The 13,687-nt window shown below is 57.5% G+C and overlaps 1 protein-coding gene across 2 annotated transcripts in view; it reads left to right on the top strand.

Annotated features, from left to right (window-relative positions):
* Nucleotides 1-13,687, top strand: part of TDP1 (tyrosyl-DNA phosphodiesterase 1) — a 52,946-nt gene that overhangs the window by 15,010 nt on the left and 24,249 nt on the right. For both annotated transcript variants that reach the window (XR_008629288.1, XM_004610252.2), the window contains exons 7-11: nucleotides 798-890; nucleotides 3,695-3,862; nucleotides 4,162-4,240; nucleotides 8,151-8,336; nucleotides 11,233-11,281. Coding sequence is in view for 1 of the 2 variants with exons in the window: in XM_004610252.2 (XP_004610309.2) it covers nucleotides 798-890; nucleotides 3,695-3,862; nucleotides 4,162-4,240; nucleotides 8,151-8,336; nucleotides 11,233-11,281 (575 nt within the window). In the remaining variant the exon portion in view is untranslated. The remainder of the gene's footprint in view (nucleotides 1-797; nucleotides 891-3,694; nucleotides 3,863-4,161; nucleotides 4,241-8,150; nucleotides 8,337-11,232; nucleotides 11,282-13,687) is intronic.

Here is a 13,687-nt window from a genome sequence, read left to right as displayed (position 1 = left end):
GGAGGGGTTTGCCTTGTACTCGGCCAGCCCACCCCCGGCATCCCACAGGGCCCCCTGAGCCTGTCAAGATGATCCCAGGGGGCCAGAGCGATAGCACAGCAGGGAGGGCGTTTGCACGCTGCCAGCCTGAGTTCTAATCCCCGGCATCCCACATGCTCTCCCCAGCACGGCCAGGAGTAACCTCTGAGCATCGCTGGTGTGACCCAAAAAAGCAAAAAAAAAAAAAAAAGAGTGACCCCGGAGCACAGAGCCAGGAGTAAGCCCTGAGCACTGCCGGGTGTGGCCAAAAAGCAAAACCCACATTCAGCCCGTTGGTTTCATCCGGGAAGCAGACCGGGGCGGGGGGGGGGGGGAAAGAAGGGCGTCAGTTGGTGCAAGAACCCCCACCCACCATTGCTCACCGGGCCTCGGCTCTTCTCGGCAGGGGCTCCCGGCCAGTGCTCAGGGAGCCGCTCTCGGAAACAGCGCACCGGGTGACACAGCTCGATGCCCAGGCCCAGGGGTGCTCAGGGACCCCCCAGGCTGACACCCGGGAGGTCTTAGGCTATGAGGGGCCAGGCCCAGCTCGGGACCCCTGGCCACCGGGCGCCCCCAGTTTCGGGCGTCCCCCTGGCCTGGTTGCCCCTTTGTCCCTCCTAGCCCCTGGGGAGACACGCGTGAGGTCTGTGTCCCCCGGGAGAGGCCGCTTGGCAGAGACCAGGCCCCGGAGGCGAGGGCGGCCGTCACGCCCCGGCCTGGGGGACAGGACCGAGCCGGGCTCTGGCCTGAGCGCCCTCTCGCGCCCCCTCTGTCCCCAGGAAGATGATGCTTCTGCACTACGAGGAAGGCCTGCGCGTGGTCATCCACACCTCCAACCTCATCCGCGACGACTGGCACCAGAAGACGCAAGGGTGGGTCCCTGCGCCCCGCCCGCGGCTTCCCTCCCCCCCCCCCTTTTCTCCTTGCTGCACCGCCAAGAGCTCCCGGTCCCCGCGCCCCCGGCCTCCCGTTGCCGGAGCCGGTTCCCAGGACCTGGAGCCAGGTTCGTGCCCGTGTGCCCCCCCGGACCGCCCTGTCTCTGCCCCCACCGCCCTGCTGGGCGTCCAGGGGAAGTTGGGGGGCCCGGCAAGTTCAGATTTAACACTATTCTCCCAGGGGACACGGGGGCCGCCTGAGCTGGTAGGTTTTCCTTGGGTCTCGGACCCGAGACTCAAGGGCACTTGATGCCACACTGGCGTCCCCCTCCGAGGCCCTGTCTCGGCACACACATCCTCAGGCTGCTTTGGATTGGGGGGCTCGCTGGGCGGAGCTGGGGGACTGCTGGGCCAAGGCTCGGTCCCAGGGCAAGTGCATACAGAGCCGCACCTGCATGTCCCCAAGGGGGCTGGGCCCCTTTGTGGCCAGTGGCCCCCCTGCCTGCTGGCCAGCGCCCACGGGGGTCACTTCCACCTCCCTTTCATGGGGTCCTGTGGCTGGTCTCTGCCTTGCAGGGAGGAGGAGCTGCTCAAGGTTCTTCTAGGCTCCAGCCTCCGCCTCGTTACCCCCGCTGTCCCCCGCTGCCCCTCTTCAGGGCCCGGGTGGGCACCACCGGTCCCCTCTGACCTTGCCCCCCCCACCCCAGCCGGGCCTTGGACAGTCACCCGCAAACACCCAGGGTCCCACGGAGACCCTCTTCTCCCAGATCAGCATCTCTGGCCCCGGGCGGGGTGGGGGTGGCCGGGCGGCCGCGCTCTCGGGGTGGGGTGCAGTTCCTGCCTCCGGGTCTCCTGCTGGCTTGCAGGCCCCGGATTTCGGGGCCTGATTCTCAGCGTCCCGGGCTCTCGCGTGGTCCAGGACGCTGCCCCCTCCCTCTCCTTCTGGCCTCAGGTGGAAACCGAGGCAGGTGAGTTGCCTTAGCTGCTGTGGCACATGGAATTGAGGGGAAAGACTCGGAAGGACTTTTTTGCCCTTAAAAATAAATGTTTTAAGGGGCCAGAGAGATAGTCCAGTGGGTAGATAACTTGCCTTGCAAGCAGCCAACTCGGGTTCGATCCCCAGCACCCCATGGAGCTCCCCAGGCCCTGCCAGGAGTGAGCCCTGAGCACTGCCAGTGTGGCCTTTCTCCCCATCCCCCCCCAAAAAAAAAAACGAGTTTTGGGCCAGGGTGGTTTTCTCAGCCCCTTTTGTGCCGTGTCAGACGCTCCCTGTGATCTGGGGTCACGCGCAAATCTCGAGAGTTACCGGGTGACTTAGAGCTCCCCCTCTCCCTCCCCCTCCCCTGCCCATCCGTCCTGCACCGTGTGGCCATCACACACACTGTCCGCCGGGGGCCTTCAGGCTTGCTGCTCCAAGCGTGACACCCCGTTGCTCAGCCTTGGCCTTGGGCGAAAGCCTGGGGCCTCGTGGGGGGAGGTGGGCAGAGCCGGGCGACAGCCACGCTTCCTCCCTGCGGGCCTGAGTTCCCGCCAGGCCTGGAGGCACCGAGTGAAAGAGGAACTGGTTCTCACTCAGGGCCCGAATGGGCAGGACTTCGGCGCCAGTGGCCTCGGATAACAGCTCCGGGGACTTCCCGTGGGCGCCCTCCGTGGGGGCCAGGGCGGGGGGGCGTTTGCTCGTAGTCTGGGCTGCAGCCGGGCCGGGGGTGGGGTGGGGCGGCAGGCCGGGGGGTGCAGATGAGGAGATGGTGCTCAGACGCTGGTTCTGCGCTCTACCCCGAAGCGGCTCACCGGGTTGGGGAGGAGCCGGTGGCGCTCCCTGAGTAAGGCGGGTGTCCGCGTGTCACCTCGAAGGATGCGTCCATGCTGGGGCCAGAGTTCGCCCGACGAACTGCACCTTGAGTGCGGCGTCACTGGCTGTTGACTTCCTCACCCCGGGGAAGTGCAGGCGGTCTCAGAAAGGAGCTCGGGGATGGGGCTCAGGCTCACACGCTTGCCCGTGTGTCGATACGAGCATGTGTGAATTCCTCCCCTCGCCACCCGGCCACGCCGACGTGAGCGTGGGGCTTTGCTGGGGTTGCTGCAGCCGGGCTGGATTGGCCGTGTTTGTTCCGGGTGGAACTGGCGGCATTTGGGTGCCCTGAGCCAGGCAGGGGGGTGTGGGGTGTGGGGTGAGAGAGGAGGAGAGGGTGCCGGGGGCGGCGGGCTCAGGCCCGGGGTCTTGAACTCCCGACGAGGCGTTCTGATGCGGTTCCCGCAGAAGCCGCGGGCACCGGGATGGATCTCTCCTCCCCGAGAGCTGCCCGACACACGACGCAGAGATCTCCCCGACACACGACGCAGAGATCTCCCCGACACATGACGCAGAGATCTCCCCGACACAATACAGAGATCTCCCCGACACACGACGCAGAGATCTCCCCGACACATGACGCAGAGATCTCCCCGACACAATACAGAGATCTCCCTGACACAATGCAGAGATCTCCCCGACACATGACGCAGAGATCTCCCCGACACAATGCAGAGATCTCCCTGACACAATGCAGAGATCTCCCTGACACATGACGCAGAGATCTCCCCGACACAATGCAGAGATTTCCCCGACACACGACGCAGAGATCTCCCTGACACACGACGCAGAGATCTCCCTGACACAATGCAGAGATCTCCCCGACACACAATGCAGAGATCTCCCCGACACACAATGCAGAGATCTCTCCGACACACGACGCAGAGATCTCCCTGGCAGCGGATCCCGGGCCTGGCGGCTGACGGTGGACCTTTGTTTTTTTCTCCAGCATTTGGCTGAGCCCCTTGTACCCCCGGCTGGCCCCCGGGAGCCCTGGCGGCGGGGACTCGGCCACCCACTTCAAAGCCGATCTCATCAGCTACCTGGCGGCCTACAACGTGCCCCCGCTGCAGGAGTGGGTGGACCTCATCCGGGAGCACGACCTCTCCGAGACCCAGTACGTGTCCTCCCTGCGGTCCAGGGGGTGGCCGCGCTACGGGCCCTGGGGACGGCGGCAGGGGCTCCTGCCTGTCTCGGGGTCTCAGGCACCGAGGCAGAGACCCCCCGCCCCCCGCTGTCTGCTCCCCCCAGGGCCCGCATATGGCCTCAGTGTCTGCCAGGTGTCCCAGGGAAACGGTTCGTCCTTAGGACGTTTCATGGGGACCCTTTGTCTTCCTGTGTGTTCTGTGATGGGGGGGGTGGGGGCGGGGACTGCCCACCCCCGTCATGTCTCTGACTCAGGATTCCTCTCTCCAGTGTGTACCTGATCGGCTCCACCCCAGGGCGCTTCCAGGGAAGTCAGAAAGATGACTGGGGACATTTCAGGCTCAGGAAGGTAACAGCAGACTGTGACTAGTCTTTTTTTTTTTCCTTCTTTCCCCCAAATCTTTCCCAATTGCAATGTATACGCTCCAACATTTCCATGCCTCGTGATTGTGTGTTTTGACGGTCGCTCTGGGCTGTTCGGCCTCATAGCTAATTGGACCTAAGACAGTTTTGCCATAAAAGAAGAAAATTGCATAAGCCAACGGGGGGTGGGGGATGCTCCAAGGGACACGAGAAATAAGAGTGTTCCTGGGGGTGTCGGACCGATGCGGTATTCTGCGGGGAGCTGATTTGCTTTCCGGGGTACCAGGGAAAAGAACAGAAGGACCAAAGCCTGGATAACTGAACACGAAGCAATCCAGTAGAATCGATCACCCAAGGGTATTGACTTTTGAGGGGGGGTTAGCAGCAGCCGTGGAAACAAGCGCCCCCGTTGGTCTGAAGATTGAGATTCCCAGCCAGTATCTCTTGTTCTGTGATGGTGCCTGAGCACTTGCCCCCGAGTCCAGGAGACATTGAGCATCTCAGGGTAGTCTTCAGTGATGAGACTTGCAGGACACGGGCTGGAAGTTTCCAGCACCTTCCGTTACAGCTCCACTCGGGTTTTTGGTTTTCTTGTAGTTTTGTTTGGGGGCCACACCTGGTGATGCTCAGGGGTTACTCCTGGCTTAGCGCTCAGGGATCACTCCTGGCGGGGCTCAGGGGACCCCTATGGGATCAGGAATCAAACCCCGGTCAGCCACATGCAAGGAAACTGCCCTCCCCACTGTCCTATCTCTCCAGCCCCATTTTCTTTTTGTTGTTGTTGTTGCTTGTCTTTTGCATCTTTCTCAGCAGTGCTCAGGCTGCTCCCGGCTGGGTGCTGGGGTTCGACCCCTTCTGGCGGTTCCCGTGGCATCAACCCCAAGCATACACTCAGTTGTTGAACTCTTCCTCTTGCCCCCCCCCTTTTTTTTCCCTGTATTGGCAAGTGGGAGGCCTCCCAAGCAGTGCTCAGGGACCCAGCGGCCGATCTCAGTGATAATCCACCACTGAGTCAGTGGTTCGAGGCTGCGGGCCCCATGGATGTGGTGCTAGGGACCACCGGGGCCACCTGACATGGCTCAGGACTCCCCGGGCTACACCCAGCAGTGCTGGGGCGAGGACCCGGGCTGGGCGATTCCCTTTAGAAACCCCAGCGCTGTCTCCCGGCCCCAAGGGCTGGCTGCTGGCGGTCTCGGCAGAAGGTCCTGAATGAGAGTGATGCAGCGTGTGCCCTTGTGTGAGCGTCTCTGTTCCTCACGGCAGGGCTGGAGGGCGAGCACCCCCTCCAGGCGTGGCAGCTTTGGACGGCTCAGCTCGCCGAGGATGTGGAATGACAGATGCCACCCACGGAAATCGGTGACATCTGTCGGCTCTGTGGCTTTACGCCACCACCGTGCCTCACCGGACAGTTCTAATGACCAGGGCGGCTGTCTGCTGGCCAGCAGACTGGAAGCGCCCGGAGGCGCAGGTGGCATGTGCGAGGCTGGCTATCGCACTTGCTGGCATTCTGAGGGACTCTGTGTGTGTGTGTGTGTGTGTGTGTGTGTGTGTGTGTGTGTGTGTGTGTGTGTGTGTGTGTGTGTGTGTGTGTGTGATTGGTCTCGACCACTTTTATTAGTTGAAAAGTATAAAGCTGTGGGGCTGGAGCAACAGCACAGCGGGGAGGGCGTTTGCCTTGCACACGGTCGACCCGGGTTCGATTCCCAGCATCCCATAGGGTCCCCTGAGCACCACCAGGAGTAATTCCTGAGTGCAGAGCCAGGAGTAACCCCTGTGCATCGCCGGGTGTGACCCAAAAAGCAAAAAAAAAAAAAAAAGGAGAAAGTATATAGCTGATAACATACTGCTCTTTGGTGTTTTAGGAATAAAAGTCCAATGGTGAGAGGAATTATGTAAATTAAGTACGTCAGTTCTTACTCATTTGGTCAAAAATACTTAACTCTTTTTTAATTTTAATTTTGATTGCTGTACTACTGTTTAATTTTTTAATTGAATCACTGTGAGATACAGTTACCAAGCTTTCATGTTTGAGTTTCAGGCATACAATGATCAAACACCCATCCCTCCACCAGTGCACATTCCCCACCACCAATGTCCCTAGTATACCCCCCCTTTCCAACCCATCCCCTGCCTCCATGACACAGTTTCCCCCATACTCTCTCTCTGCTTTTGGGCGTTATGGTTTGCAATACAGATACTGAGAGGTTATCACGTTTGGTTCTTTATCTACTTTCAGCACTCATCTCCCATCCCGAACAATCCCTCCGATCATCACTGACTCAGTGATCCCTTCTCTATCCCAGCTGCCTTCTCCCCCAGCCCATGAGGCAGGCTGCCAACTATGGGGCAATATTCCTGGCCCTTGTGTCTACTGTCCTTGGGTGTCCGTCTCATATCATGTTATTTTATATTCTGAAGGGACTTTCTTAAAAGTGCTCCCTCTCTCTCTCGGTACATCAGTCACTTGGTTTTTGAACAAATCCCCCCACACATACACACACCCCTTGGGGTCGGAGCAATAGTACGGGCAGAAAGGGCACTTGTCGTGCATGCAGCTGGCCCGGGTTCCATCCCCAGCATTCCCTATGGTCCCCCGATCCCCACCAGGAGTGATCCCTGAGCACAGAGCCAGGAGTCAGCCCTGAGCACCAGGTGTGGCCCAGAAGCAAAAGACTAAGTCCCCCACCCCGCCACTCTGAGTGCCAAACATGTCGATGTCTCTTTGGATCTGCGTCCCTGAGAGCAGGAAGGATTCTGGGGCCAGGCGATGTCTTAGCCCACGGGAGTGGGGGGGAGCAAGTGGCCCCCCGGACCTGTTAGAGGTCACGTGACCGTGCCGTGCCCGCAGTCTCTCAACCCTGCAGAAAGGGAGCAGTGCCGGGAAGCCCCTCCCTGACTGGAGTAATGCTGCCACTGGCGGTGTGTGTCCTGCCCGAGGGGACGAGGCTTAGGGATCTGAGACACGTCACAGCCTCGCTCCGGGTGCGGGGGATAAAGCGCAGTGGACGGGGAGTGGAGAGCTCTGTGGGACAGCAGGGGTGCACTCTGGGTGCTGGCCCCTGAGCCCCGGGGACTTGCCGGGACTGTCCGGGTCCCCACCACGACGCACTCAGGGTAGAAGTCGGGCGACAGGTCAAGTTTTTGCTTTTTGGGTCACACCCGGCAATGCACAGGGGTTACTCCTGGCTCATGCACTCAGGAATCACCCCTGGCGGTGCTCAGGGGACCATTATTTGACGGGTGTTGGGACATTATTTGACTGAAACCCGACTGTCAGCAGCTTTGTAAATGTGTGTATCACTGTGATTCAATTAAAAACTAAATGGGGGCTGGAGCGATAGCACAGCGGGTAGGGCATTTGCCTTGCACACGGCCGACGTGGGTTTGATTCCTGGCATCCCATATGGTCCCCGAAGCACCGCCAGGAGTAACCCCTGAGCATCGCTGGATGTGACCCAAAAGGCAAAAAAATAATAAATGGGAGAAAAAAAAATAAAATGTTTCCCTTTGGTTTGGTTAGTATAATTTTTTTTAAACATAATTATTTATTGATTTGCTTTTTGGGTCACACCTGGTGATGCACAGGGGTTACTCCTGGCTTATGCACTCAAGAATTACTCCAGTGCGGTGTTCGGGGGACCGGATGTTGGGAATCAAACCCGGGTCGGCCAAGTGCAAGGCAAATGCCCTACCCGCTGTCCTATTTTAATTGAAAGTTTTTTAACCCCCATGAAAGTAAAATGGTGTCAGGCTCTGAAAGTCTCTCCCAGCAAGCAAGCAAGCAATGTGGCCGTGGGCTTGACACGCTGCACCCCTCTTCCCGGTGGCCCTACCCGGGAAGGAACCCAGGGCCAAGAACGCCCCGTTTTGAGTTGTCCCTCCGTCTGTCTTTGCAGCTTCTCAGGGAGCACTCTGCATCCGAGCCCGGAGCGGATGCTTGGCCCATCGTGGGCCAGTTCTCGAGCATCGGTTCCCTGGGCGCCGACGAGTCCAAGTGGCTGTGTTCCGAGTTCAAGGAGAGCCTGGGCAGCCTGGGCCGCGGGGCCAAGGCCCTGGGCAGCGGCAGCGCCCCGCTGCATCTGGTGAGTCCCGCCCGCCCGCCTGCTCGGCCCCCTCTGTCTCTCCCGCCCGGGCCGGCAGACCTGCAGGGGGGAGGGGTCTGTCGTGCTGAGACGCGTCCAGCAGCAGCCTGCCTGGTGACCACGCGGTCGGCCCGTCCTCAGTGCCCAGGCCATACACCGGCCTGCTCGCATACACCGGCCTCCTGGGGTCCTCAAGCCCAGAAAACTGTTGTCAGACCCCGACATCCTCAGTCATTCCAAGTCCCTGGAATTGGAGTCTCATTGGGCACTTAACTCCGTGAGGAGTTGGCGTTGCTGGGGGGCGGGGGAGCTAGCGAGGTCAGTGACGTCATGGTAAGGTGGCCGTGCTTGTCATCGGGTGGGCATGCTTCCTGTTGCGGAGGGCACAGGAGTTTGGGTTGTCTTGCAGTGCGATTGTGGAGCTCTCTAGAGTCGAAAGCACGTTTTCCTGGTCTTGAAGCGCTTTATTTGAAATGCTTCGTTTCTAAGAAGCTAGTGTCTTTTTTTTTTCTTTTTGGGTCACACCCAGCAATGCACAGGAATTTCTATTGAAGCTATTATCTTTAAAAGCTATTGTCTTTATTTATTTTTTTTAATTTTTTTTGCTTTTTTGGGTCACACCCAGCAATGCACAGGGGTTACTCCTGGCTCTGCACTCAGGAATTACTCCTGGCGGTGCTTGGGGCACCATATGGGATGCTGGGAATCGAACCCAGATCAGCCACGTGCAAGGCAAACGCCCTACCCGCTGTGCTGTCGCTCCAGCCCCTCCTTCGTCCCTTTTCTCCACACCCACTTTCTCAGGTGGCTTCACTGCTGTGGTCCATATCTGCTATTACTATTTTGTTTTGTTGGCTTGTCACTCATCTTCTCTTGTATTCCACACAGGTGAAATCATCTTATGTTTTTCTTAATGTATTTTGTTTCACGCAATCCCAGTGAGTTGCTTCCATTTTTTGCTGCCGATGGCATGGCTTTGTCCTTTGTTACAGCTGCGTAGTCTTCTATCACGTGTGTCTGTATACCACCTTTATCAGGGACACGGTGGCTGTTTCCATATCCTAGCTTTGTAAATTATGCTGCAGTTAACATGAGGTGAATATAAATGTTCAAATGTAACAGTTTTAATTCTTGAGTTGAGACCCAGAAGGGGTAGTCCTAGTTCTCACTTTCTGTTTTATTTTGTTTTGGGGCCATTCTGAGCAGTGCTCAGAGAATATATCTTGGCTCTGTGCCCAGGGATCATTCCTGATGGGCTCAGGGGACCCCATGGGATGCTGAGGATTGAACTCGAGTCAGCCACATATAAGGCAAGTGCCTGCCCCCTTGGTCCTTTTCCTCCACCCCCACTTTCTCAGCTGGCCTTGCTTCTGTGCTCTCTCTCCAGCCCGATTCTCGATTCTCGGGGAAGCTCCACTGCATTCCGGCTTGGTTGCACCAGTTTACATTCCCAGCAGGAGTGCAGAAGGGCTTGTTTTTCCCTTCATGTCCTTGCCGTGATGTAGCCATTCTCACGGCCGTGGCATCTGAGGGATTTTCACTCGCCTTTCACTAAGTGGTGGCTGTCTTTATAGGTTCCTCTCTCACTCTCTCTTTGGACTTCTGTCTATTCAAATAATCTTTTTTTTTTCCTGATTCTCTATATGCCTCAGGCACTAAACCATTACCCAGTGTAGGATGTTTGGGAGCCGGAGCGATAGTACAGCCGGTATGGCACTTGCCTTACACGTGGCCAACTTGATTCAATCCACAGCATCGAGTGCCCTGAGCACCGAGCCAGGAGTAATTTCATGAGCATCTCTGGGTGTGACCCCAAAATAAATACAAAACAGTATATGATGTATGTGTAAAGACATTTTTCCCCATTCAGCAGAATGTCTTTTCATCCTGATTGTTTTCTTTCCTGATTGTCCTTGTTTTGTTTTGTGGCGGGGGGGGGGGGGAGGCCTCCCCAGCAGTGCGAAGGGCTGTACCTGATGGTACTAGACAGGTGTGGTCAGCCCAGGGCCTTGTACCTGCCGAGCCGTACTGCAGCCCCTGGCGCTCTCTCCCGGCTTTGGCTATTCTTTTCTCTTGCTGTACAAACGCTTTATTTGATGTGCTTCTAAAAAATAAAAGGGGGGGAGGAAATAGGGGCCAGGAATATCGCCCAAGTGGCAGAGCACACGCCTGGCATATGTGAGCCCTGAGTTTTGCTTTTTGGTTTTTCTTTTTTTTTGGTTTTTGGGTCACATCCGGCAATGCTTAGGGGTTACTCCTGGCTCTTCACTCAGAAATTACCCCTGGTGGTGCGCAGGGGACCATATGGGATGCTGGGATTAGAACCCGGGTCGGCCGTGTGCATGGCAAATGCCCTACCCGCTGTGCTATCGCTCCAGCCCCGGTTTTTCTTTTTTTAACTTTTTTTTTTTTTAGTTTATAAGGTGGTTCACTATACTTGATTCCAGTGAATATTCAGACACCAATCCCACCACCCAATTTGGGATGTTTCCATCCCAAGCCCCAATCCCTGTCCCAAAGCACAACCAAAATAATATATTTTGTATTGTCTTATGGAAGAATGCCTTACGGTGTGTCATGCGGCCGCAAATGCGTTCACTCGTACGGGAAGCTCGACCCGAGCATGTGGGGGAACGGCGTTGAGCGTGGCAGCGGTTGGGTTCTCGAGGTTTTTGGCTGCCGGGTTAGGGAGGGCTCTCACCCACCCCCCTCTGGAGCCCTGAGTTTTTGTCCCTGACCACATGCCCCTACCTACCACTGCCAGGAGTGGCGCTGGCCGGGGCCAATATGAAATACAATTTGAAAAATGAAATCTTTTGGACAAATGGTTTTTGTTGTTGTTTTTTTCCCCCAACGAGGAACATTGCAGATTTCATTGCTGTTCTTTCCTCCTTAGATCTATCCCTCCGTGGAAAATGTGCGGACCAGCTTAGAAGGTTACCCAGGTAAGAGAGGAGAAACCGGTACGGTGTGCTACCCCCAGGAGTATTTGTCACACACGTCCTGGTCAGCCTGTCACCCTGCAAATAGATTTGTTCCCGAGCGCGTCCTTGGGAAGCGTACAAGAGACGTGTAAGACTCTAGGTGCCCTGTGAGGTTCTAGTTATTTATGTGGCAGCTTTCAGAAGTGGGTGTTGGAACCCTCGACCTCCCGTGTCCCCGCCCCCCTCGGTGCTCGTGTACGATGGCGGGGGTCTGCTCTGGCCTCGGCCTGGGTCTGCGCTCAAAGCGCCCCTCCTCCACCTCCGCCTCCGCCTGTGGCTGAGGCTCTGGAGTCTGTCTCTGGGCCCTGCGTCCTGTCCCCCACTCCCCGCTGCCCCAAGGAGGCACTTGTCCCCTTGTTGGTCCTTGGTTCTCGGGCCACAGCCACGTGTCGTGTGCAGAGGTGAGAGCCCTGCAGTCCTGCCGAGTGAGGGGACCAAGGACGCCGCCCGGCCAGAGCACCTTTTATCTCTTACCATGGGTAAGACTGAAAACGGCCAGTTTAGGGGCAGGATAGTGCAATGGGAAGGGCGTTTGCCTTGCACACGGCTGACCTGGGTTCAATCCCCATTTGGTGCCCCGAACACTGCCAGGAGTGATTCCTGAGTGCAGATCCAGGAGTAAACCCTGAACATCGCCGGGTGTGACCCCAAACAACAAAAAATAGATAAAAGTGACGCGTTCAATTGAAGAGGTTACCTGCAGCCACCCCCCTCCAACACACCATGATAAGCCTTTCTGAGGTAGGCACACCCAGGGGTGCTCAGGGGTTACTCCTGGCCCTGCACTCAGGACCACTCCTGGCGGTGCTCAGGGGACCATACGGGATGCCGGGGATGGAACCCAGCCGGATGCATGGAGAGCAAATGCCCTACCCGCTCTGCTATCCCTCCATCCCATCTGTTCCCTAAACGTTACCTGGAGTTCAGTAGCGTCCGGGAGGGACATTCGGGAACCCTTAGCCCAGAGCCCAGATGGTTTCTCTGCCTCCGGAAGAGGCGGCCACTCGCCGGCGTAGGCTGAGTGCTGGAAGCAGAGTGCTCTGATCAGGCTCGTGGAGCCCACTGTCTTTGCTTGTGATGCTAAGCGTGACCCTGCCAGGCACGGGCCCGTAGGGCAGGGCACCGACTGAACCAGTGGTGGCTTTCAGAGACAAAACCCAAGTTATCTCTTTGCGATTTGGTGCCATGAGAAGGTTTGTTTTGTTGCTCTTGGGATCACGCCCTGCAGTGCTCAGGGCTTGCTGCTGGCTCTGTGCTCAAGGATCACGCCTGGCAGGGCTCTGGGACCCATGGGAGGTCTAGGATTGAACCCAACACGCAAAGAACATCCTACCCCTTAGGCTGTATCTCCAGCCCTGTTGAGGTTTTCTTTTGTTTATTTGGTTGGTGTTTTTTTTGTTTGGGGGCCACACCTGGAGATGCTCAGGGGTTACTCCTGGCTCTGCACTCAGGGACCACACCTGGCAGTGCTCGGGAGACCATATGGGATGCTGGGAATCAAACCCAGGTCAGCCGTGTATAGGGCAAACGTCCTGCCCGCTGTACTATCACTTCGGGCCCCCCCTGTTGAGGCATTTTTGGCTGGTTGGTATTTTATCTTCTGTCCTTCTAATGGGTTAGACCCATTTTTGTTTTGCTTTGGTTTTTTTTTGCTTTTTGGGTCACACCCAGTGATGCTCAGGGGTCACTCCTGGCTCTACACTCAGGAATTACCCCTGGCCGTGCTCAGGGGACCATATGGGATGCTGGGAATCGAACCCGGGTCGGCCGTGTGCAAGGCAAACGCCCTATCCACTGTGCTATCTCTCTAGCCCTAGACCCATTTTTTAGAGCACAATTTTTAATGGGGTAGGAACGTGGTATTTCCAGTAACATCATTGTATAAAGTGGTCCTGAAACCCGGCCGGAGGAGGGGTGGGGGGCAGTTTACTTCCTTGCATTAGAGATACTGTTGCCGTGCATAAGTCAGGAAAGTTCAAAACCCTCCTGAGAGATCCTCTGCGGATTATCCTCTGCACACGTATGTCCCGGCGTGTTTGGAAAGACGCTATGAAGCTCCCGTGGGATTTCCTGTCTTTAAGGGAGGAGCGAGGTGCTGGGCGGCAGCCTGGGCACCTCCTGCACCTGCCAGGCCCGAGCCCCATCCCCGGCCCTGCATCGAAAGGCCCCGGAACGGGCGCGCTCGTGTGTTTCCGCCGGCCCCCGTATCCCACGGCCTGGGAGGGGACGGGCCTTTCCCTCACATTGACGACCCCTTCCAGAACTTCACCGCTCGCGCGGCTGCACGTCTGTCTGTAGCGTCGGGCCGGCTGGCACTCGGGCGGCAGGCGCACGGGAGACGAAGGTCTTGGCCGGGCCGGGAGTGCA

This window comes from Sorex araneus, chromosome 3 (genome assembly GCF_027595985.1).
Source record: "Sorex araneus isolate mSorAra2 chromosome 3, mSorAra2.pri, whole genome shotgun sequence".
Lineage (NCBI taxonomy): Eukaryota > Metazoa > Chordata > Mammalia > Eulipotyphla > Soricidae > Sorex > Sorex araneus.
Note: the sequence above shows the minus strand (reverse complement) of the source record. Positions and strands in the feature narration are given on the sequence as shown.